Source organism: Nicotiana tabacum, chromosome 7 (genome assembly GCF_000715075.1).
Source record: "Nicotiana tabacum cultivar K326 chromosome 7, ASM71507v2, whole genome shotgun sequence".
Classification (NCBI taxonomy): Eukaryota; Viridiplantae; Streptophyta; class Magnoliopsida; order Solanales; family Solanaceae; genus Nicotiana; species Nicotiana tabacum.
The window spans coordinates 121,297,298-121,323,982 of NC_134086.1; the positions used below are offsets into that span (position 1 = coordinate 121,297,298).

Sequence of the window (26,685 nt, forward strand, 5' to 3'; positions counted from 1 at the left end):
TTTGTTGCACAGGTTCATGTGTGGCTAGTGGCATAGCGGTATGGTTGATACAGAGACTTAGGTGGGCTGCATTTGTCGAGACGACCCGCAACCAGCAGAGTCCCCTTCAGAGTATTGTACTTTATTTTTATTTCTGTTCACTTTGTATTCCGGACAGTTACTGTATTTTATTTCATTCCTAGTATATGCTCATGCACTTGTGACACCGGGTTCTGGGATGATTATTGGGTATCTGGTATTTACTTTCAAACATTCTTGTATTTAATTTGAAATGATTATCTTTTACTTGTAAAATTGAAGGAAAATCATAGTTTTCAGAATTATTAAAACGAGAATTTAATCAAGTATTTTGGTTGGCTTGCCTGATAGCAGTGTCCGGCACCATCACGACCCTTAGTGGATTTTGGGTCGTGACACCTATGGCGGCCTTCGTTATTTACATTTACTATGTTTCGAATTTTTAATCAATTTGATTATATTCTTTTGATTAGTTTAGTTCTATACTTAACTTGGGATTGTTGATTTACTTTTGACTTCTTCACTTAGTATTCTCACTTAGTTATTGGCAAATATTATCTATTTTATATAATAGTGCTCTTAAAGAATTTTTGAATCACTCTTTAAGTTTAAGGTTTCTAAGTTCGGAACTAAATCAATTCTTTTTAAAAAAAAAAAAGACGTGCTTCAGTTGAAATTGACAAATTGTTTTTATAACATCATGAAAAATGTGAATATTTTCTTTAAAACCAAAATACAAAAACGCGATTGTTTTGTTGGCAAATGTTTTTTTATAATTGAAAGGTTATGATGACTTTCACCTTGATTCTATTTTTGATGACAAGCAAAGAAAAGGTATTTTTTAATAAAATATTTTAATCATCAGCAAATGTCTTTCTCAAAAGACTATATCCTTTTAAAAATTATATATGTATATTAACTAGTTATAAGCTTTGTTTACGTAATAATACTCTTCAAAATTTTATTAAGGTTTTTCAAAGTTAAACTATTATATTGTAAGCTATATTTTGTTAAAATACCTCAAATGATATTTCTTGATAATTTTGTATAATTTATTAACCTAAGTTTGGTCGGTTAACCGTTATTAACAGATTTTAAAAGGTGCTTTAAAAACCTTCCTTTTAAAATATTTAAAATCCTTACTTAGAATATTTAGATTAAGACCATAAGACAGAGTTTGACTTAAACTTTAAAAATAGGTGTCCTAATTCACCTTAGTTAATTAGGTGGCGACTCTCTTAAAATTAACTACAGCTCAGAACCGCTAATATGTTATACTCTAATTTGACCCGTGTTAAAATGGGGTATAACAGTTTGGCGACTCTGCTGGGGACTTTAGGTTTAAACCATAACAAACTTAGGTTAATAAAAATGGCTTTTGTATTTTGTGAATGTTTTTTTTTCTTTGTTGCCTTATTTTAAAATGTGCTACTTCTTGTAAAATGTAATTACTATCTTTTATAAACTTTCATTCCTCATTTTCTCTACTTTTGGAAAATTCACACTGAGCACACACCTAGCGGTTACGCGGTTTGCGGCCGTGCACTTTTTCAAAAATACCTTTTAGGGAAAAGTTTGTGGGTAAGTCGATCAGCGGTGCAATCGACAGTCACAGCTTTCCACTCTCAAGTTTTCCACTTGGAAAAAGACCACTCTAGAAAACCCACTCTTAGCCGACCTAGGATAGAGCTAAACCAAATTCCTTCTTAGGGGCATACATCACGCAACCTTAGGAGGCTTAATACCCTAGGTGCATTAAGTCCATTAGTTAGCCTTATCCAAATGTCCAAGCGGGTTTATAACCCCGAGTGACACCTATTCATCCTTTATGTGCATTATTTGAAAGATAAACACACTGATTATGTGGACCATTTACTCCTAAAGGGGAAAACGGGTAAGATTAACCTTTTTTCTGTGATGCAGGAAATCATGAATCAAGTTTTCTACCCAAAGATTGGCATGGTGTTGGACATCCCTCCCAAACTAAAGGCATGGTAGAGAAACTTAAGAGAGAATGCATATTCCGAAGTACGAAAGAAGCTGGGCCATCTACCATTACTTATGGAAGTCACAACATGTAGGGAAATTATTGAGGCAGCAGTCACCTTTTGGGATGAAGAAAGGGTCGTATTCAGATTTGGGGAAAATGAGATGACTCCATTGTTAGAAGAAATTGGAGGCTTCATAGAGAATGTGAGTTTGTTATGGAAAAGCAGACATTCTTGGCAAAGCGCTGGCATGACTATTCCAAAGAATCCCTCAATAAAAGAGTTCCTTGAAAAGCTTGGTTTTGAGAAAAAATTGGGCTAGAGCATTTGAAAGAATCCAAGATGCCCCTTAACTATCTATTCGACATTTTTAGCCATTCAGATGCTTTTTTACGACATCGAGAGGTGTTCTTCTCATACGCTTCTTGGAGTGAAAAGAGGGTATTCTCTTTTTCGGTTTGTCTCCTCGGGCTCTTACTATTTCCTCGAGTAGCAAAACAAGAGATTCACACCCGACTTGTAATGTTTACTAATGCATTATTTAATGGCATTAATGAAAAGTTATACATCATGGTGTCGATGGTTGTTGCAGATATATATCGAGCTTTGGGCCTTTGCAAGAAGGGATTTAAACATTTTGAGGGATGTAATTTGTTGTTGCAGTTTTGGTTTATGGTTCATCTCCAAAAGATCAATGGAAGCCAAGAACTTTACAAGAAAAATAGTGCTAATCATATCACATCATACACGATCCCAGTGGTTGCATTCAAGCGTCCAAATAGTATTAAAGCATGGGGCAGTTACTTAGCAAGTTGAATGATGCTACGATTCAATGGATGTTTTCTTGGTATGCTTCTGAGAATTTTGTAATCTGTGAAAAAATACTACCTTACTTGGTTCTTATCGGGCTTCGAGGACTTCAACCATATGCTCCATTACGAGTTATTAGATAAGCCGGAAGAACGCAAGTCATACCGCAAGTTGATAATAGGATCAATATCGAATTAACTATGATAATGATAAGATTCCTTTTGTGAAAGAAATCCTCAGGATGTGGAGAAACAAGAGAGCTATAGTCAAGGATACAATTGCACCAGATAGGTACCAAGCTGGATGTGACACTTTTTACTTAGAATGGTTATGTGCCAACCTTGAAGGTTCTGTCACAAGAGGGATTAATATGGGAGGCCGAATCAAAGATAAGGCAGCCGAAGCTAAAATCAAGTATCGTTGGCTGAAAAGAAGGGTGTCCGAGTCTGAAGCAAAGCACAAGGAACAACATGAGAAGGACAACAAAGAGATTGAAATGTTGAGACAACGAGAGGAAATGCAGAAGCAACAAATAGAAATATGGAAACAACAAGTTGTGGAAATGGAGAAAGGACTCAAAAATTTGGATGGAGACCTCGAGGAGCAATTCCTAGAATGCTATTGCCAAGGACTCAACAAAGGAGGAAAGTTAGTCATGGTTTACCTTGTGACGAATCGCCAGAAATCAATGAGGCAATAAGAGCAGCGAAGAGGCTAAGGGGCAATGAAGAACCATCCTCAGTCAATTAGATTAGAACTATGTTGTAATCTTTATTTCAATTAAGGCTATGCCATTGTAATTGTTTTAGACTAAGGAAATGTTGGTATTTCTCTTTTCATTTATGTATTAAGACTCAAATCATCAAAGTTTATTTTGGGGTATCTAATTAAGGAGCAATGGAATGATATATAATGGTGTATTTATCTCTAAAATTTTCGCTAGGCCTATCTCTGGCACAAAGAGGTCCCGTGCATACTAGGACATGCTTATCATTGGTTGACTTATTTATTACGTGATATGTTTGTTATGTGATATACTTGCTTTTAAATTTAATCACCACTTACTAACATTGTCTTTTATCTCCTTTTTAAAGGTTTTCTATTTTTATTACTCCCCAAGATTGATTTGTGTTGACTGCGAACTGGCTGAACGCCCATACTTCAGGAGAACCAAGGCACGAGCAACTACTAATATGACTGGTTCAAACACATCTAATATGACAGGCTAAGGAATTGTCACTGTTCAACGCGACGAACCCGAGACTTCGGAAGGAAGGGAGGTTACCCTTCGTGATGATCACATCGCCCAGTTGTCACAACAAGTGGCTAACTTGCAAGGTGAAATAGAGCGGATCGAAACCTCACCAACCTTTCCATCAACCTCAACACACCACTTCCCGAAGAAAGGACAAATGCACCTGTCACACCACATTTCCTATCTTTTGACTCACCTATCCCTGAACACCTTCTACCAAATCCTCCACCTCACAACACCACGCCAACATCCACTAATACACATGCTAACCCGCAACAAGCCAACCCATCGACTTTTAACACATCATATATTTCCCAACCACCACCATCCCAAAACATCCCGCTCACCCAAAACTACCATGTAACCCAACACATACCGATGGAACACATCGCTATTCCTAATATACCATGTAGTGGAAACACAACCTTTTACTACCCTTATGCCTCACCAACTTCACTTTGAAGGGTATCAGTATCCAGAAATAGAAAAAGAAATAAGGGCCAAAGTCGACGAGTATGTGGCGAAGGAGATCCGTGAGCTGAAGGAAGCATTCAAAAGTCTAAAAATCGTTAGGAGTATGGAAGGCTTGGAGTATAAGGATTTATGTGTTCATCCTGATGTTGATTTACCTGCGGGATATAAAGTACCAAAATTTGACATGTTTGATGGAAAAGGAAACCCACGAGCTCATTTGAGGTCATATTGTGATAAGTTAGTTGGAGTGGGAAAGGATGAAGCTATCAGGATGAAGCTTTTTATAAGGAGTCTTACAAGGGAAGCCCTTGATTGGTACACAAGTCAAGACCCACAAAAATGGCGTAGATGGAGTGTCATGGCGTAAGAATTCATGGACAAATTCAGATTTAACACCGAGACCAACCCAGATAGATTCTATTTGATGACGTTGGAGAAGAAAACAACAGAATCCTTTAGAGAGTATGCCTTGATGTGGAGGGCAGAAGCAGCAAGAGTCCAACCTCCGATGGGAGAGGATGAGATGACAACTACTTTTATTCGATCTCAAATGGATGCAGCGAACTATGAGAGATTGATAAGCATGTTGGGGCAGAAATTCTCGAAAGTTGTTAGGATGGTAGACGTTATAGAGGAAGGTCTCAAATCAGGAAAGATTACAAACTTGGCAGCACTACAAGCAACGAGTAAGGCAATCCAGTCAGGAACTATTGGAGGAGCAAGTAAGAAGAAGGAGAAAGAAGTATCCGCTGTTATGACCATCCAAGACAGCAGGCCTAACCAAATGTTAACCTACCAAAACCAGTTACCCCAACCTTCATACTATAGCCCATACACCCAAACTCCTCAACCTTATTACCAGCCTTCACATATTCCCTATCCTGTTTATAATGCCCAACCAACCTATTATCCACCCCAAGCACCCACATACCTAAATCCATCAAATTACCAACCCACATATCCATCTCAACCCCGCTACCAATCACAAAACCACCCAAATGCACCTAGACCTCGCCCGAGCTTTGAAAGAAAACCAGCCAAAACCTATACACCCCTAGCTGAACCTTTAACCCAGTCGTATGAAACGCTGAAAGCCGCAGGAGTACTCCAACCAGTCCCAGGAAGAGTTCCCAACCCCCTCTCAGGATGGTATGATGGGACCAAGCATTGTGCATATCACTATGGTGTGACTGGACATGACACAGAAAATTTCCTTACTCTCAAAGATAAGATTGAAGAGTTGATCAAAGCAGGAACTATTCAGCTTAAGGAAGCTCCCCCGAATGTGAACAACAACCCTCTTCCAAATCTCGGTGATACTGGTATTAACATGAAATCTACTGATGAAGATTGGAATTTGGAAGGAACAATTGTACCAATTGAAGACGAGAAAAAGGTTGTGTCATCTGCCTTTATCGCTCATGTCATCACAGTGCAAGTACGAGCACCAATTGAGGTGGAAGTACTCCCTCCGAAACCCAGGATCATGGCTCTAGTTGCTCAGACACCCTCATTTGAAACCAAAGCAGTTCCTTGGGTCTATCAGTCTGATGTAAGGAATAAAGGAAAGGTAAAATTAGTTGTAGAAGCTGCAGCTGGAAGTATGACAAGATCCGGTCGGTGTTATAATCCTGAAGAAGCATCATGAGAAACTTCAAGTGAGGACAACAACAAAAAGAAGTCTATGATAGAAGCTGAAGTAGAAGAGTTTTGGAGAAATATGCAATGTACCAGATACTCTGTTATAGACCAATTGAAGAAGATGTCGGCTCAAATTTTCCTCATGTCATTATTGATGAGTTCCGATAGCCACAGGAATGCTTTGGTAAAAGTACTCAATGAAGCATATGTGCCAGCTGAGACAACTAGTGAACATTTCAAAACTATGGAAGCCCAAATTCTAGAAGCCCACAAGATTACTTTTCACGGGGATGAATTGCCGCCTGAAGGTCTAAGTCACAATAAAGCTTTGCATCTCATTGTCAAGTGCAGGGACAAGCTTATTTTTAGGGTTTTTATTGATAATGGTTCGGCACTCAATATATTTCCTTTCACTACCCTTAAAGCTTTGGGAATTGACATCGAAAAAGTTCGTGAAATTCATGTGAATGTTAGAGCTTTTGATGGAGCGCAAAGGAGTGCTATTGGTGAAATTGACTTAGCATTACAAATTGGTACTGTGGAGTTTATCATTGAATTTCAAGTTTTAGACATATCTTCTATTTATAGTTTATTGTTGGGAAGCTCGTGGATTCACATGGCCGGTGCAGTCCTTTCCACTTTGCACCAGAACGTGAAGTTTGTGTGGAATCACCAGAAAGTTGTGATTCATGGAGAAGCAAGCAATCCCATTTACCCCGGGAATTCGATCCCTATCATTGACAATGTGGAGAGGTTGGATGGAGCCATTTTCCACATTGAAGAAATTATGACTGCTACCCGAGGTAAAGAAAGAGATAAAGTTGCCAAGTGTGTTCGTGATGGTGGTATCAAAAATGTTGGAGAATGGTTTCGAGCCTGGTCGAGGACTTGGAGCAAGGTTTCATGGAATAGTAGAGCCAATTCAGTTACCAGGGCAGAACAACACATTTGGCCTAGGGTACGAACCCACTCCAAAAGAAGTCTCGGAGGCCCGTCTCAAGAATAAAAGTGACATTGTCCTGCCACAGCCTATCCTGCCGCTAAGCCAGTCATTCCCCAAGACAGTTACTATTCATGAGCTAGATGAAGATGCTGAATATGACCTCGTTGAAGGAATCAGGAACCTATTCATTGCCGATTACAACGTGATTCTGAAAGATTGCACTGAGATGCCAACTATTTGGGATGTCGCACCTGGAGATGTTTTGAACAATTGGACTTGTACACCATCCTCGGTTTGCCGGGAGTCTTGGTAGATGGATTGTAATAATACTTTTTAAAGAACACGATTCAAAATTGAGGTCTGAATCGTGTCTATGATTTTTATGTTGTTTGCCTCGATCTTTTGGAAGGTTAAATGCAAAATCTGAATATGCTTTTTCGTTTTACATTTAATTTTTTTGTCTTTATTAATTTTCTTTCTTTTTTATTTTATTTTTCAGCAAACAAATTAATAAAAATGTCGACACCGTGAATGTGATATGCAATGAAACAAGTGAACAAAATAGCAAGCAAGATCTTGAAGAATATGAAGAAGATGTGCCGCCTGCAGAATTAACTAAAGAACTTGAGCAGTTTGAGAACAAGTCAAAACCAAATTTCGACAAAACAAAGCTTATAAATTTGGGAAATTCAGAGTTTATAAAAGAAACAAGAATTAGTGTCCATTTGACACCATCAGAATATGAGAAATATGTGGATCTTCTGAGACGACATGTCGATGTGTTCGCTTGGTCGTATGACGACATGCCTGGTTTAAGCACTAATATTGTTTCCCATAAGTTGCCAACGGATCCATCTTGTCCCCTGGTAAAGCAAAAAACAAGAAAATTCAAAACGGACTTAAGTTTGAAGATCAAAGAAGAAGTCTTCAAGCCATTTAAGGCAAATGTCATCCGAGTCACGAAGTACCCCACCTGGTTGGCCAATATAGTACCAGTACCAAAGAAGGACGGGAAGATCAGAATATGTGTGGATTATCGGGATCTCAACAAGGCTAGTCCAAAGGATGATTTCCCACTCCCGAATATTCACATACTCATTGATAATTGTGCAAAGCATGAGTTAAAGTCATTCGTTGATTGCTTTGCCGGTTACCACCAGATTTTGATGGATGAAGATGATGTTGAGAAGACATCGTTTATCATACCTTGGGGGTGTATTGTTATCGGGTAATGCCTTTTGGACTCAATAATGCAGGTGATACATATATGAGATCTATGACAACTATTTTTTATGACATGATCCATAAAGAGATTGAGGTCTATGTGGACGATGTCATCATCAAGTCACGGAAGAGTTCAGATAACTTGGTAGACCTGAAGAAGTTTGTTGATAGGTTGCGGCGATATAATTTGAAGCTGAATCCCGCAAAGTGTGCATTCGGAGTTCCGGCTTTAAAATTATTAGGTTTCATTGTCAGTAGAAGGGGCATAGAACTGGATCCTTCAAAGATAAAGGCTATCCAAGACCTTCTACCTCCAAAGAATCAGAAGGACGTGATGAGCTTCCTTGGTCACCTTAACTACATCAGTCGTTTCATAGCCCAATCAACAATGATTTGTGAGCTAATATTCAAGATGCTGAGGAAAGATGCCACTACCAAATGGATAGAGGAATATCAACAAGCTTTTGATAGGATCAAGGAATATTTATCTAACCCACCTGTGCTGGTACCTCCGAAACCTGGAAGGTCGCTGTTGTTATACATGTCCGGATCAGATAATGCATTTGGATGTGTTTTGGGGCAACATGATGAAACTGGGAGGAAGGAGAAAGTCATATACTACTTGAGCAAGAAGTTCACACCATATGAAGCACGATATACTTTATTGAAACGCACTTGTTGCGCCTTAACTTGGGTTGCACAAAATTTGAGGCATTACTTGTCAGCATACACCACTTATCTCATTTCCAAGATGGACCCGCTCAAGTATATCTTTCAGAAACCTATGCCTACAGGGAAGCTGGCAAAGTGGCAGATTTTTCTAAGTGAGTTTGACATTGTGTATGTTACTCAGAAGACCATCAACGGACAAGCTTTAGTTGACCACTTTGCAGAAAATCATGTGGATGAAGAATATAAGTCATTTAGGACATACTTCCCAGATGAAGAAATATTGTTTGCTGGAGAAGTCATTTCAGAAGCATATTCCGGTTGGGGAATGTTCTTTGATGGAGCCGCAAACTTCAAAGGAGTCGGAGTTGGAGTAGTATTAGTTTCAGAATTTGGACTATCCAATCTCAGCAAAACTTCGGTTTCTGTGCACTAACAACATGGCAGAATATGAGGCTTGTATACTTGGGCTTAGAATGGCCGTTGATATGAATATCCAAGAGTTGTTGGTTATAGGTGATTCAGACTTGCTGATTCATCAAGTACAAGGCGAATGGAATACAAAGAACACAAAAATCCTACCGTACTTACATTGTGTAAAGGAGTTATGTAAGAAGTTTATCAAGGTGGACTTCAAGCATGTTCCAAGAGTTCAAAATGAGTTTGCAGATGCTTTAGAAACTTTGTCTTCCATGATTCAACATCCAGATAAAAACTATATTGACCCCATCAAGGTGAATGTGCAAGATCAGCCAGCTTATTGTTTCCATGTGGATGAAGAGCCAGACGGAGAACCATGGTATTATGACATTAAGAGGTATCTCAAGACAAGGGATTACTCTGAAGGAGCAATCAGTACCCAGAAGAGAACGCTTAGAAGATTGGCAAATCATTTTTTCCTAAACGGCTAAATCTTATATAGGAGGACCCCAAATTTAGGACTATTGAGGTGTGTAGATGCCAGATAAGCATACAAGGTGATCGAAGAGATACATGCAGGAACATGTGGGCCTCACATGAATGGTTTTACTTTGGCAAAGAAAATTCTCCGAGCAGGTTACTTTTGGATGACCATGGAAACAGATTGCATTTGTTTTGTACAGAAATTTCATCAGTGTCAGATTCATAGTGATTTGATTCAACTCCTGCCGAATAAACTCGATGTGACAAGTTCTCCTTGGCCATTCGCAGCTTAAGGCATGGACGTCATTGGCCTTATTGAGCCTGTCGCATCAAATGGGCATAGATTTATCTTGGTAGCTATTGATTACTTTACAAAGTGGGTAGAAGCCTCTTCTTACAAGTCAGTTACAAAAAAGGTGGTAGCAGATTTTGTCCGTAATAACATCGTTTGCCGATTTGGAATTCCGAGTTAATCATTACAGATAATGGAGCCAATCTCAATAGTGACTTGATGCGAGAAATATGTGATAAGTTCAAGATTACTCACCGAAATTCCACTCCCTATCAACCTCAGATGAATGTATCTATTGAAGCAGCCAACGAGAACATGAAGAAGATATTGCGAAAGATGATTGATAACTACAGGCATTGGCATGAGAAGCTTCCATTTGCTCTCATTGGATATCGCACTATAGTCAAAACATCAACTGGGGCAACACCTTATCTTTTGGTCTATGGAACTGAAACTGTATTGTCAGCGGAATTTGAAATACCACCTTTGAGGGTCATCTAGGAAGCCGAGCTGAGCAATGCAGAATAGGTGAAGAATCGGTACGAACAACTAATGTTTATTAACGAGATGAGAATGGATGCAGTTTACAATGGTCAACTCTATCAAAACAGGATGGCCAGAGCCTTCAACAAGAAAGTGAAACCACGTCAGTTCAAACTGGGGCAACTAGTTTTGAAGCGCATATTCCCGCACCAAAATGAAACTAAAGGAAAGTTTGCACCAAATTGGCAAGGTCCGTACATGGTGCATCGGGTATTGACTGGAGGAGCACTGATTTTAGCAGAAATGGATGGTGAAGTATGGGCCAAGCCCATCAACTTAGATGAAGTCAAGAGATACTATGTCTAGAGGCATATTTGGCAACCTCTTTCTTTTCTATGTAATACTTCTTAATATAAATGAACTACGTTTGACCTGATTCCCGTTTAAGAGGGGATACGTAGGCAGACCTGTGGGTTCGGTCTCATTATAATAAATGCATTATTTCCCCCCAAGTTGGAAACTGGGGCAGCTTTTGAAGACGTTGTCATGAGGAGGCATCATTCATCGACAAAGGATGGTCAAGCAAGACGAATTACAGGATTTCAAATAAGGACGTTCACTTTATTTCACAAGCATGTCACAATGCAAAATTTGGCAATAACTTTATTTTTATAAAAAAAATTATGCATATTTTATTTATTAAAATTGATTTTTTTCATCAAAATTTCTTAACTATTCATTCGCCAAGATTCATTGTTGGGTCGGGGTTACAAGTCCAAACAAAGTGGGAAGCGCAAGATTATCAAAGGCCACGGCATCAAAGTCAACACGAATCAACCTTCCCCCTCCCCCCCCCCCAACTCATAATTGTTTCTTTGAGTGCAGATTTTCAGGATAGAGGAAGTAGAAAAATCAATAATGAATATAAATACCAAGACCCTTCGTCGAACAGTTTGAATTTTTTATAGTATTTTATTGAAAATTACACCTTTTGAATGATGATGATATTTAAAATCTAAGTTTGAGATTTTTCTAATGATAATTTTGGAACCTTATAATATTTTTTTAATACATTGATTGTCATTACTTTTCAGCTACTAATTTTTATAAATGCAAACTACATCGCACATAGCTTTAAATATATTGCACATTGACTTTTAAATGCACCGCACCATTGCTTTCAAATGCACCACACAAATACTTTCAAATGCATTGCACCATTGCTTGCAAAATGAATAATATAAATGCTTTCAAATGCACTGCACTTTTGCTTTCAAAGGCACTACAAATGCACTGCACAAATGCTTTAAAAAGTACCATTGCTTGCAAATGCACGATGCAAATACTTTCAACTACACTGCACCATTACTTTTAAATGCACCACACAATTGCCTTGCAAATGCACCACAAATATTTTCATTACCTTAAATCATTTGGCTTGGAAAGCCTCATCAGTCATTTGGCTTAAACGCCTCAATTACTTTATCATTTGGCGTAAATGCCTTATTTTCATCAATCATTGGCTTAAATACCTCATTTTTATCAATCATACATAATTCATCGCTGAAAGACACCATTTACATGAATCATTGACTCAAAGCCTCATTTCATTAGTCATGATCAAAGAATTATTTTAACATACCTGGCTTATTTTATGATAAATTAATGGCTTAGAGGTTTCATTTTAATGAAATTACTGTTATGACTTATCGCATTTTTATATCTCGTTTACTAACAATTTTACCTAGTCTATTGAGCTTAGCAGAAAAAATAGCACAACGTGAAACTCTATCTAAGCAGCGAACTGGGACAGTTTGCTGGGGAGGAAACCAGACTAGCCAGCAAAAGTCAAAGGTCTACTTTCGGATTCCGTTCGTCCAGACTACCAAAATCTTAGCCAAAATCCTTATTTCGACACATTTTCTTTCAATCATGTTTCCCAATAACTAACACCTTGTGTCTTCATAATTCAACACTGGGGCGGCATTTTAGGATCCGCATCAATCATTAAGTCTTATTCCATAGCACCATCAATCTGGAATTACATATGACTTGATTCTCGTAGAACCCGAGGTATGTGGGCGATTCAGAAATCAGAGTTCGGCCATAACTCTTTAAAATTTCTTTTCATTTCAAAAGCCTTCCAAGTTTCATGTTATAATCCTTCCAACCCTCTGATCCATATTTACAAATCGGGACAAATTGGTCACTAAGTCAATTTCTTTGCCCGAAGACTCTTTCATCGTCCACGGTCAAACAGGAGCAGCTGTTGACAACCAATTTTGGCCCTCCTTTTTCATAATCAATTTCTTTATACTTCCTAATTCTTAATAATTTACTAAATATATTTTACATATTTTTATCCAAAACATTTGCTATATTTTTCTAGCCTCAAGATTTTTAAAATAATAAAATATAATTAGCCTTAATATAATTTATCATATTTATTTATTTATTGTAATTATATCGTTATTATTATTTTAGTTACTTAGTCACTATCATATTATTATTTAATGTTAATGCATCGTAATAAAATTATAATTTATTTCTCTATTTCTATATTTTATTTCTCTATTTCTTATTCTATATATAAATTCATACATACTAAATATTAATTTTTACAACAATATAATATAATATATTTTATTATAAATTATTAGAATTATGGATGCATAGTAAAATTTAAAGTGAAAAAAGACTTTTAAATGTAAATTGGATCATCTTGGTAAAGTTCAATGTTACTTAAAATGGGGCCAATTCTTATAACACATTTTCAGATTTTTAAACCCCATAAATCAACCAACCATGCCCACAAAATAGCCCATAAAATAGCTCATACCCGCCAGTCCATCTACCTAACTCTTTCATCTACATGGACTCCACATAAGCGCCACATGAGCCTCTAGATCAGCGCCGCATAGGCACTAACGGTTCAAATTCTGGGACCAACACACGCCTAACACATGCCCTCCTCATCCCTTCACACTTTGAGCCCACTTCTTACCACATAGATTCATCAGATCTAGTCCATTTTAAATTAATGGTCAAGATCATTTCTTCTATCTTCTAGAGAATTCTAAATAAATGTTTTCTTTATTAATTTTATTATACCTTATTTACTTATATCAGGATTAATCTCATTCATTAGATGCATCTAATCCAACGGTTGGATTTATTTCTAAAATTAAAAACAAATTTGACTAGGGTTCCATCTCTTTCCCTCTTTCAAAGAAAAGAACGCTTCTTTTCTCTCTACCATAGCAGAGGGTTTTAGTTTCTTCTTTTTTTCTTAGCAAAATTTGACTCTCATATCTTATAATCAAAAATTTGTGTGTCATTCTAAGGAATTATCTGCAAACTCAAGCACTTAGACTGAAGAATTCAAATTCGTTTTCCATTTACAATGAAGATGACAGAGGTAAAAGTGTCACGACCCGGACTTTACACCCTCGGAAGTCATGATGGCGCCTACTAGTGAAAGCTAGGCAAGCCACTTATTTTACTCTTTTCATTTTTAAACCATTAACAATTATAAATTAACATTTATAAACAACAGAAATTAATAGAGCGAAAGAATGAAAATTTAACAATTTAGCTAACATCAATACAAATCCATAACATAAACTACCCAGAACTGGTGTCACAATCTCACGGACTAACTAAGAAAGCTACAAATAAAGTCTGAACAAGAAATTACATGTCTATCTCGAAAATAGTAAATAACAGATGCAAACTAGATAAGGAGGGGAGGCCAAGGCCTGCGGACGCCTGCAGGACTATCTCGGGTCTCCTGATGGACTGAAGGCAGCAACCCCTAGCTAAGGTCTGTATGCTCCAGTACTGGGATCTACATAAAAGAGCGCAGAGTGTAGTGCACAACCGACCCCGTGTGCTGGTAAGTGTCGAGCCTAACCTCGCGAAGTAGTGACGAGGCTAGGACACAACAACCAATAACCTGCAGCCAAATTGTATCTAACAGAATAATAGTAATAAAAGTAATTCAGAAGTAACGGGGAAAGGGCAACATGCTATGGGGAAGAATATCAACATAATGAATCACAGTAATAGTGGAATAAGACAATCAAGGTACTTGAACCAAAACAGCAAGAAATCAAAATAAACAGGCAATAAGTGCATGACATCACCCTTCGTGCTTTTACTCTCAATCTTCACCAATGCAATCAAATAATTAAAATGTGCATGGCATCACCCTTCGTTCTTTATCTCTCTTCCTCACCATATAATTATTAGAAATATGCATGGCATCAGCCTTCGTACTTTATCTCTCTTCCTCTCCATACGCATCAATATCTATAAAAATGTACAAGGCATCACCCTTCGTGCTTTATCACTCTTTCCTCGCCAAATGCATAAATATGAATGTGCACAGCATCACCCTTCGTGCTTTATCACTCTTTCCTCACCCAAACAATAGCAACAATAATATCCCAGCAAGGGAATCAACAACAAGAATAAATACATCCCGGCAAGGGAATCAACAATAAGAAATAAGTACGTCCCGCAAGGGAATCAACTATAACCAAACTTGTACCAACACTTAACTTCACAATCAAAACCTCAACTGGAGACAATGCTCCACAATAAACAAATACCACAAGTTAATCATAGGTCTTGCTCAACATGGAGAATCAACAATTTAGGCAATTTTAGTACTCATTAAGAAATACAACAATTACAATTTAAGACTCACGGGCATGCGTGACACCGACGTATAGATACTCGTCACCACACCTATACGTCGTATATTACACTAGCACATAGCAAATAAGGCATAATACCTATTCCCTCAAGCTAAGGTTATACCAAACACTTACCTCGAACTTTTACGGCCAACTCAAGCCTCAAACACCGCTTTTACTTTAGAATTAACCTCCGGTTTACTTGTATCGAGTCCAAATTAATTTAACAATATCAATAAATGCTAAAGAATTCATACTCAATGCTTAATTATAGGTTCTCTATCATTTTCCCCAAAAAAGTCAAAAATCGACCCCGGGCCCGCTAGGTCAAAACTCGAGGTTCGGACCAAAACCCGATCACCCATTCACCCACAAGTCCAAATATACAATTAGTTTCGAAATCCGACCCCAAAATGAGGTCTAAATTCTAATTATTCAAAAAGCCCTAACTCTACCCAAAATCCCAAATTCTACCATGGAAGAACAATATTTAGGCCTAGAAATCTAATGGGTGTTGATGGAAATGAAGGAGATGGGTTTAGGAATACATACCTATGATTTAGTGTTGATTTTACTCTTCAAAAATCACCTAGGTTCTGATTTTGGGGAAAAAGATGTGAGTAAATGATTTATTCCCGTTTCTGTTACTGTTTAAAAGAGCTGGGCGACAGTGTTCATCGCGTTCGCGAGAACACTGTCGCGATTGCGAAGAGCTGCCAAAAGTGGACTTACGCGATCGCGAGTTATCCTATGAGTTTGCGAAGGGTTTGCCCTCCTGAACTTCGCGTTCGCGGACCAGTGTACGCGTTCGCGTAGAAGAACGACAACATCCCAGACCAGCTTCATTTTACATCACGTGTTAGCGGGACAAAGGTCGAGTTCGCGTAGAGCAGCCCCCAGTGCTCTGTATTCGTGTCCCTTACTTCGCGTTCGCATAGAACAAGTTCACCCCAACCCTAATTTCCTTTTCGTGATCGTGTGAAAGGCTTCGCGATCACGAAGTACAGAATGTTTGTGCATCAGAAGCAACATTTCTAAAACTTTTCCTAAGTGTAAAAACCTTCGTAAACTCACCTGAGCCCTCGGGGCTCCAAACCAAGCATGCATACTAACTCAAAACATCATATGGACTTACTCGTGCGATTAAATAGCCAAATTAACACCTTTAACTACGAATTTAGCATCAAAATCAAAGAAAAATCTCAAGAACTCTTAGGTTCAAATTTTAGCAACCGAGGGTCCGATTCACGTCATATCAAGTCCCTTTCTTACCAAATTTTACATTATTGACCTAAATAACATATAAGACATGTACCGGGCTACGGAACCAAAATATAGTCCCGATACCATCAATTTCAAATACATCTAAATTTCCAAAACATCTTACAATTTTAGTTAAACACTTCAAAAATTCATTTCTCAGGCTTGGGACCTCGGAATTCGATTTCGGGCATACGCCCCTAAGTCCCATATTTTTATATGGACCCTTCGGGACCGTCAAATCACGGGTCCGGATCCGTGTACCCAAAATATTGATCGAAGTCAACTTAAATTCAGTTTTAAAGGCCAAATTAGCATTTTTATCAAATTTTCACATAAAAGCGTTCCAGATATACGCCCAGACCGCGACGTAAATCGAGGTGAGATAAAAGGAGACTTTTAGGGCCTCAAAACATAGAATTGACTCAAAAATCAAGTGATGGCCTTTTGGGTCATCACATCCTCCACCTCTAAAACAACTGTTCATCCTCGAATGGACATAGAAAAGAAGTACCTGAGTCACGGAAAAGATGGGGATATCGGCTTCGCATATGGGACTTGGACTCCCAGGTAGCTGCCTCGGCAGGCTGACCTCTCCACTAAACATGATCTGAAGGGAACTTCTTCGATCTCGACTAACAAACCTGTTGGTCTAGGATAGCTATCGACTCCTCCTCATAGGTCAGATCCTTGTCCAACTGGATAGTGCTGAAGTCTAACACGTGGGATGGATTATCGTAGCTGATACGGGTCTAGGCCAGTCCTTGACTTCCTCTATCTTCTTCGGATCTACTTGAATACCCTCTGATGATACAACATAACCTAAGAACGCAACCGAACTCAACCAAAACTCACACTTCGAAAACTTAGCATACAACTGACTATCCCTTAGAGTCTGAAGAACGACTCAAAGATGCTGCTCGTGCTCCTCCTGGCTGCGGTAGTAAATCAAAATATCATCAATGAAGACAATCACAAAAGAATCTAAATAAGGCTTGAACACTTGGTTTATCAAGTCCATGAAAGTTGCTGGGGCATTTGTCAACCTGAATGACATTACTAAGAACTCATAATGCCTGTACCGAGTGCAAAAAGCTGTCCTAGGGACATTAGATGCCCTGATCCTCAACTGATGGCAGCCAAATCCCAAATCTATCTTAGAAAACACTTGAGCACCCTGAATCTGATCAAACAAATCATCAATCTTCGGCAATGGATACTTGTTCTTGATGGTGACTTTGTTCAACTACTGATAATCTATACACATCCTCATCGACCCATACTTCTTTTTAACAAACAACACCGGCGCACCCCAAAGCGAGACACTAGGTCTAATAAAGCCTTTATCCAATAAGTCCTGCAACTGTTCTTTTAATTTTTTCAACTCTGGAGGGGCCATATGATATTGCGGAATAGAAATGGGCTGAGTTCCTGGAGCCAAATCAATGCAAAAGTCAATATCCCTATCGGGTGGCATCCCCGGCAGGTCTGAAGGAAATACCTCTGGAAACTCACGAACAACGGGCACAAAATCCATAGAAGGAACCTCAGCACTGGAATCACGAACATACGCCAAATAGGCCAAACATCGCTTACCAACCATACGCCGAGCCTTCATTTATGAGATAACCCTGCTAGTAGAATGACCAAGGGTCCCTCTCCACTCCAAACGAGGCAACCCCGGTAATGCTAAGGTCATTGTCTTGGCATGACAATCCAATATAGCATGATATGGGGATAATCAATCCATCCCTAGAATGATATCAAAATCCAACATGTCGAGAAGTAGGAGATCTACCTGGGTCTCAAGACCCCCAATAACAACAATGCAAGCACGATAAACACGATCTGAGTTTCATGTTGCCTAGTTGGGAAGTGAAGTAGATTTGACATTGCGATATGAGTTTAGACTTAGGAAGATTAAGTGACTACGTAATATTTATGATGGTGGAAGAGCATAAAGAGATGTTAGATTTGAGGCGAAACATGTGGGTTATCTCTTGTGGAGTGTTCTAAAGTTGTGTGATCCTTATGGTGTTTGTTGGAAGATCTCTTTTACTAGTGAAATATTTGTTGCAATTTGAATTTGGGTCGCTTAAGAGAGTGGGCTTGACTGTTACGAGGGTCAATGCGAGATTTGTAGAAGATTTGAAGTACTAGATGGTCTGTGTTGCACGAGCTTATGAAGGATTGAGTTTAATCTCACGATGGTATTTTGGCAGTAATAGAGTATATGCATTATGAGTTATTGTATGTTTTGATCTACGGCTTTGAGCCAAGTGGGGAGTCTGCTATTGATTAGTTGATTGCACGGTTATGTGCTATGTTGGTTCCAGTTTGAGGCATACTGGTGGAACAGTTATAGCTTACGGAGGTTGAGATCGAGGATGGCTCGAGTAAAGAAAATCTCAATAAAGGTTATGTTAGGTTTTATGGGTGTATAAGAATCACAGAATTACTTAAACTATTATTGGTAAAGGATGTACGGTGCATAGAATAGGAAGTTGCTTGGTTACATTAAGGTGAGGATACATTCTACGGTATCGGAGTGCTAATGAGCACTGGTCGTCTGGTCCTTTTGAACGGTCTAATTGTGGTTTGAGTAGAGTGTATGACTCTCGAGAATGGTTCTAATGGGTTCAAGATTTTACATGTAATAATTGGATATTTTCAGGGTGTATATTTGGCCAGAAACTGAGGTTTGCAATGGGGGGTGTCAAGACTCATGGTATTTTTATATCATTATGGATTCTACACATCAGTATCGGGAAGGTGAAGGTAATGACTTTAGATTCGCATGAAGTCTCTTCAGGGAAAGTATTTCGAATATGGTGCTTTTGAGGATATTTGAGAGAGTAGTCAGTGGCTTATGAACCGTAGGACGGTGTGGCTTTATGCTTGGGTCTCGTGTGGCGAGTCTGGGTCAAGGATTGTGGTGTTATAGCGAGAAGAAGTATCAAGTTGAAGGTAAATCATAAGGAACTTAGATAGGTGGGATAGCTTGGCAGTAGGCCGGATCGGCATGGTAAGGATATGATTAGTTCTTTGGGTGTTTACGAGGTAATGAGTTTCTACAGGTGTTTCGCGGCAATGCTCTTAGGTTTTAGTGGCCTGCATAGCTTGGTTTAGTTAGAAGGATTCAGTCCTGACGCTTTAGTTTTGTGCAAAAGGAATTCGGAGAGTTCTTGATGGTTTCTACCACGGTTAGAGATGTATATTTTTTTACAAGCATGAGGAGCATAGGATGTATAGTGATTTTCTTCTAGATGGGATCAATGGAAAGTTCTTGGTTAGTAGAGTATGTAGTTGCTTGTGGCTCGGAATGGATATGAAGTTCTCATGTTTATCCTAGGATGGTATGGTATATGCGGTATGTTGTATAGGATTGAGATTTGCATGTGTAAGATCACGGTTCAATTTTGAAAGGAAGGTCACAAATTCTTAGGTAGCATGGACGGTTTCAGATAACTAGATAAATGAGATCAGTGATTGGTGTGGCTTGATGAGGGTATACATTTTAGAAAGGGCGATGTGTTTGAGTTGAGGATACTTCATTAGTATTGCGACACTCTCTTGTTGGATCAACTATTGATATTCGAGTTTGCTTGGTGGCACAAAAGAATTATAGGAGTACCTCTCGTGGAATGATTTGGGTATTAGGGGTGTGTGGTATATTCAGACGGTGGAGTTGGGATCGGATATGGTGATTCCCGTGTTGTATGGATTTGGAGACTAGGAGTTCTCACAAAAAGGTTAGGACATGGTTGTGGACCGTGTATATTGGTCTTGTATGGTAACTATTGGAGGTTTGGAGACCCGAGTGGATCCTTATTGCTTAGTATGCTAGATTTTGGTGTGATATTGGGTATGGACTGGTTGTCTCCGTATCGTGTTATTCTGAGTTGTTACGCTAGGACGACGACATTGGCTATGCCGGGAATGTCACAGATTGAGTGGCGAGATTCGACGGATTATGTTCCCAGTAGGGTGGTTTCATTTTTTAAGACCCAACAAATGCCTGGAAAGGGTTGTCTTTCTTATTTGGCCTTTGTTATGGATGGCAGTGCAGAGACTCCTACTATTGATTCAGTTCCGATGGTGAGGGATTTTCCGAATGTGTTTCCTGCTGCCGGGCATGTCACCGGACAGGGTTGTTAATTTCGGTATTGATCTGGTGTCGGGCACCGTATCGTATGGCACCGGCGAAGTTAAAGGAGTTGAAGGAACAGCTTCAGGAACTCCTTGATAAGGGATTCATTGGTAGGCCAATATGGATGTGTGTTCTGCATCGAGTCGGCTTGGTTGACTTCGAGTTTTATTGTTGAGGGATATGTTGATTCAATTGTTATTGAGCTTATTAGTGATCTAGGGAGATCTATGAGTTACCTTTCCGTGTTGCGAGGCGTTAGGATTTGTTGGTTATAGGCACATGTAGTGCGGTTTTATTGAGGTCTCTCAGTGGAATTCGAGCGAAAAGAGTATTGGGTATTGCTCGGCGGATGGCGTATCGGTTGTATACTTTCGGGTTTGTGTGATGTTATGTCAATTGCTTCGCCGTAGTTATGATGATTTGCTTTGTTTCTAGACGTCAAATTGCGCGTGGTTATCGATTTTGAGCATAGTGACTTGAGGTGTTTCAGGTGGACCGGTATTTGGATCGGGTCGCGCATTGCAGCGAAGTTATGCGAAGGTATGACCCTTTGGGTTAGATTCGTGTGTTCTTTTTCTACGATGTGTGACGGGTTCTCAGTATTGTGTGTGGTGGTACTGGTGAGCTTATGGTACAACTCTCTCATTTGAGTCATTTTTCATGATTTGAGTACGCTCGGATTGTTGCTTATTGGTGTGCGGATTGCACAAGTTGTGGCTTTAGATCGTATTGATGTGTCATGTCACCAGAGTAGTAGTGTTAGATTAGATGGGATCATTGGGATCTAGAATGAATACAAACAGATTCGGTTTCAGCATGTTGGAAGGATAATATCGATGTTCCGCTCAGAAATTTGCTATGGTCCTTGCCAAAGAAGGAGTGGCTTCACGAATGGTTGATCTGAGGAATGGTTATGACTCTCTTTGTGTTTCATTTATCATTGGTAGTATGGAAGTGTTAGAACGAAGCTTTATTTGATAAAAGGTTTATTATCGATATTCGGTTGTTCTAAGCAACTGCTGTGATTAGAACACTACAAAAAAAAACAGCGTTTAGCGACGGAATTTTGCGACAAGAGATATTCCGTAGCTAAATAACGACGGTTTAGTGATGAATTGTAATAGTTTGTCGCCAAATAAGCTACAAAATAATTCGTGTCAAATATAGCAACAGATTAGCGACAAAAACTTATATTCGTCGCTCAAATTGGTGCTAAAAATTAGCGCCTTTATTTTACCTACAAAATTAGTAACGAAATTTGGGCGACAAAATTTATTAAAACTTAGCGGCGAAGTTAACGACAAAAAATCCATCGCTGAATTATTTTACTTATCAATACATTCGAAAGTTAGTTGCGACAAAATATTTTTGTCGCTAATTTTCTAAAATAAAATTTCATTAATTATTATTAGCGACAGAATTTTAGTCCGTCGCTATTTCCGTTGCTAAATTTTCGTCTCCCAAAATAAAATTACCCTAGTTAAAAGACTCCAACCATTAGGGCACAAACACCCCAATTCCTCTCCTCTCTATCAGACTCCCACTTTCACTCTTCTTCAACAAATGTGAGTTTTTTCTTCAAACACCAAAAATTGGGTGTGAATCTTACAACTATTCATTGTCATTTTTCTTGGGTTGAAATTAGAAATGCTTGCTTGAGTCTGTGACGTGCCTGAATCTCCAAATAGAGAAACTGTTTAGGGCTATAATGTCTTTCTCCTTTGCTCTATTAGATGCTTCAATTAGTTCCTCACACGTTTGTCTTTTCTCACAGACATGAAGCTGAAATTTGAAGTCGTGCGTTGATTTTAGGGATTGTATGTCCTTGATAAGATAAGCTTCTTTGTGATTTCATTCATGTATTGTAGATCTGGGCGAGAATCATGTTCATCCTGTCTTGTGCTTTATTTTGGTATTTTATTTTCAAAGTTTCTCCATCTTTATTCCAGATTTTCTCTACTCTTTGTTAATGTTTTTCCCCCTCGGAAAAATTCTGCAGAAATAGCCATGTATGCATGTGATTTTCTTGGTAATTACCAGCTTTATACTTGTTATAATGTTAAAACCCCACACATTGGTTCCTTTAAAAAGAGTTCTTTTTCTCAATCTTGGTCAAACAGGCCAAATGGTTCATCTTATTTTCACAAGTATTCTCAATTTGGAAGAAGCAATTTTGTTATAGTGAAGGCTTCAGATTCATTCAAGAACTACCAGAAAACAAGTAGAGGTAACCCTATTATTTTTGTGCATAAATTGAATTTAAGTTTATTTTTTGTTGGAAATAGAACTGTAATTGTTTACAAAATTGCTTTTTCTGTTTTTTTAGCAGTAATTATGTAAAAAGTTTTGAGCTTTGTGTGAATTTTGCTGTGGGGGTGCTTAGATAACATATGAATTTTATGCATAGTTTGGATTTGAGTTTATCTTTTTGTTAGAATCGAGCTGTAATTGTATAAAATATTTGTGTAAGAATTCATATAATTTTGTGTGTCTGGAACTCGTGGTTTTTTGTGTAAGAATTTTCGTCCACCTGTGTAATAATTGTATAAAATATTTGTGTAAAAATACTGGATTTTCTGGAAGGGCGAAGCGTGATGTTTTTAGATCTATTCTAATACTAAATCACTAACTGAACTCATAGATTTAAAATTACACAAATAGTTAAATACTATTTTTAACTTATGATATATAGTCGAGATAAAAAGAACATTTCTAGAATCATGGGTATTGGACCAATATCATGAAGTTGACATTTCTAGAATCATGGGGTATTAGACCAATTTTCACATGAGTTTCAATTTGCAGAAGGTATGTTGGCCACTTAATCTTTATGACTTCCATGTTTGAATTAACGGTAAGCATTCTTTGCCATAATGTGAAATTATGGAGGAGCTCATTGAAAGCCAATAAAATTACCGGTAATTATCTCAGTGTTAATTGTTAAGTGTTTATTGAGTCTTTGATTTAGAAAGCATATTAACTTTTATATGTAACTTATTAATGTTATTACTTTATAAAATTATTTCAGAAGGCTTTCTACTGGGATTCTTCAATTGATAGTGCGGTGCGGATCCAATGGGAGGCGTAGGGCAGCAAAAAGATATAGTGATTCTGTTAGCAAACTAAAATCAAATGGGGTGCAACCGGACACTATTCCAAATAATATGTGGGAAAGTTGGTTGAGACTTTGGAAAGATCCTAAGTGTATTAAAAAGTTAGAAATAAATGCAAAAAATCGTTGTGGTGGGAGCGGAGTTGCCACTGGACTCACACAGGTGGCTCTGTCAGTGTTGGAGAGCATCGGAAGAGACTTGTAGGTGGATATAAAATATGCTCTATCCTCTACTAGTAATGCTTCAGTGTGATTTCATTTAAATAAATGGAAGGCCAAGGTACTTAGAGAATACTTAAAAGATTAATATTCAGCCTAAGTTTGTGAATTTTGGAAGATTAATATTCACCTGTTTAGAGTTGTCCTACACAGCTGCCTTAGAATGTAATATCTGTGTCATTTTCTCTTGTTTCTCCCCTAAATATTCAAGTTGTTTCTGCTTTGCATACTTCTTAGCATGGTGGAATTATGTAGATTTAGGCTGGACAGATTTGTACTATGGAATTAAAATGGTTAGATCTGAAAAAGGTCATAACTTTGAATAACAAATATGCTTATGGTTTGTTTTTGGAATATATATTGTTCCTCATAAAACATCTGTTGCATAATTCATTCATTTACTTGGAAATTTTTCTGCTCTTGAGTATTCTACAGATAGATATGAAACTTGAAAGCTGAGATTTCCTTTCAGCATTGATGGACTCTAACTTGTTATGTGTGTTGTATAACCTATTGTGCTGCCGTTTGAGTTATGGAAAGCAACTAATGCTTGCGATCCAATTGTGCCTTGCTCGGTAGGGTTGATAGCCCATGCTACCCATCCCTTAAAATCTTGTTTATCTCTATATGCAATTGAAATTTTGTCCTTCCCAAATTTGATTGTCTTCACCTATCCTCTTTGGCCCTCTTCAAAATAGGGGACAAGCTCCAAACTTGGCTTTGGAATTAATACCAATGTCTTCTTTTTTCCTCTCTTTATTTAGGGATTTTCTTGTGAAGAAACAGTTAGAATGGAACATTGTCATTATGGGATTTGATCGATACTTATGTTGTGATATGGAAAATTGTTCGAATTGGTAATGTTTATCAGCGAATATAATAAAGTACTATGTGACAACTTTGACTTACTAAGATTTATTTCCTTTCTTTCTTTTGTATATCACATTTAGTCTCATCACTGAATCTTTATTGCTATTATAGGTTGTGGTTTCTCTTTTCATCTTCTAATATTAACTTGTTTATCAAAATGAAATAAATGTTTCATGGCTCAAGTGGTCAAAATTTTGGTGGGTGAAGTTCGTACTTCATCCATAATGGGAGATAGTCCTAATTAAGCATGTTTACTTTGGAAGAAAGTACTAGAACTATTTAAAAGCATCTTTCTTTTCTATTTGTGGCATAGGAGCTTCTTTTACCACTTCAAGTGTCTTACTTTAGTAATCTATTTTTTTTTCTTTTCTTTTGTGCGTCAATTGTAGTTCCAGTGCAAGTAGGCTTCTAAATATGGAAGTTCTTTGCAAGAATTGAAAGTTTTAGCTCTGTAGAATACTACTCTAACTAGTCACAATCCGATACTAAAGTTACAGACCACAAGCTCTGTGAAAGTTCTTTGCAATTGCATATTTACTGCGTTCATTGCAGTAGTCTTCATCTAACTACTAAATCAGATTACTACTCTAACTAGTCACAATCTGATTCTAATGAATCAGAATCTAGTGAGTTGCATTTGCACGTCCATACACATGGTAATGGTGGAAAATCTTTTGTTGCTGAGAAATCTCGAATCGTACATGTAAGATAACTTTTTAAATAATTTTATTGACTTTACTTTCATATATTTTTTTCATTTTGTAAATTGAATGCTCAATATTATTTAGCCTTTTTATTTCACTAACTATTAACTCTACTATAGGAAAAATATCAGGAGATATTACAACAACAACAAACACAAACTCAATCTGATATTGATCAGTGTAAAGCATATTATCAAGCCGTAGGAGGAGAAAAGAAAAGAAGAGTATATGGTCTTGGATCTCAAGCAAAATGCTACTACGGGCCAAATCTTCATGATTCTTTTGGATCGGATGCTACATCGTCAGGAACACCTCCAAATTCTCATCAACACCGACAGGGAATATGGATGAGTTAGTGATGCGATTGATTCCTTCACTGACAGATCATTGTCACGACCCCAACCCCGGTCATGATGGCGCCCAACACACTGCAAGGCAAGCCCGACCATTCAACAGCATTATCACAAATTCTTATTCAGATTATAGATAAATATCACAAAGAATTTACTAAGTCATTTCATTCAAGTGTATAATTAATAATAAAATCTGCAGAAGTTCAATTAAAATACTACACCATAGCCCAACAGAATCCGGTGTCACGAATATGAGCCTCTAATACAGAATATCCATCTATTACAAGTCTATCTAGGAAAAATATGGAATAAAAGATAGAGATAGAGGAGAGAGATCAAGGCTGTGAATGCCATGCAGCTACATCAATACTCCCGGATACTGCCTGCTCAGTTAAACAATTCCTCACTTAGCCTGTGGTGTACCTGGATCTGCACGCAAGGTGCAGGGAGTAATGTGAGTACTCCGACCCAGTGAGTAATAAACATAAATAAAGGCTGAGAATAAGAAATCATGGAAAATATAAAGTAAACTATAACTGGCAGTTTAGAACAACAAATAGTGAAGCAACAAGTCAATTAAGTCAGAGTACCAAATACTGAGAAAGGTATAACAGATA

At 38.0% G+C, this 26,685-nt stretch overlaps 3 protein-coding genes and 1 long non-coding RNA gene across 6 annotated transcripts; all 4 read left to right on the forward strand.

The window, feature by feature from the left end:
* Window positions 1-6,229: 6,229 nt before the first annotated feature.
* On the forward strand, window positions 6,230-9,458 carry LOC142162257 (uncharacterized). The gene is made up of 6 exons (XM_075218588.1): window positions 6,230-7,144; window positions 7,215-7,438; window positions 7,629-7,995; window positions 8,290-8,344; window positions 8,386-9,047; window positions 9,207-9,458. Exons 1-6 carry the CDS (start codon window positions 6,230-6,232, stop codon window positions 9,456-9,458), a joined length of 2,475 nt encoding a protein of 824 aa, XP_075074689.1.
* A 4-nt stretch (window positions 9,459-9,462) lies between these two features.
* Window positions 9,463-9,933, forward strand: LOC142162258 (uncharacterized). The gene has a single exon (XM_075218589.1). The coding sequence runs from the start codon at window positions 9,463-9,465 to the stop codon at window positions 9,931-9,933; it is 471 nt and encodes a 156-aa protein (XP_075074690.1).
* A 288-nt stretch (window positions 9,934-10,221) lies between these two features.
* LOC142162259 (uncharacterized) lies at window positions 10,222-10,718 on the forward strand. The gene is made up of 2 exons (XM_075218590.1): window positions 10,222-10,360; window positions 10,408-10,718. Exons 1-2 carry the CDS (start codon window positions 10,222-10,224, stop codon window positions 10,716-10,718), a joined length of 450 nt encoding a protein of 149 aa, XP_075074691.1.
* An 11,524-nt stretch (window positions 10,719-22,242) lies between these two features.
* LOC107780317 (uncharacterized) lies at window positions 22,243-24,497 on the forward strand. Of its 3 annotated transcripts, XR_012693506.1 has the most exons (5): window positions 22,243-22,375; window positions 22,585-22,722; window positions 22,810-22,839; window positions 22,931-23,037; window positions 23,839-24,497. It is a non-coding gene; the product is annotated as an uncharacterized LOC107780317 (long non-coding RNA). The 3 variants fall into 3 exon arrangements; XR_012693507.1 differs by lacking the exon at window positions 22,810-22,839; XR_012693508.1 differs by lacking the exon at window positions 22,810-22,839 and having other exon boundaries at window positions 22,585-22,627.
* The last annotated feature ends 2,188 nt before the right edge of the window (window positions 24,498-26,685 follow it).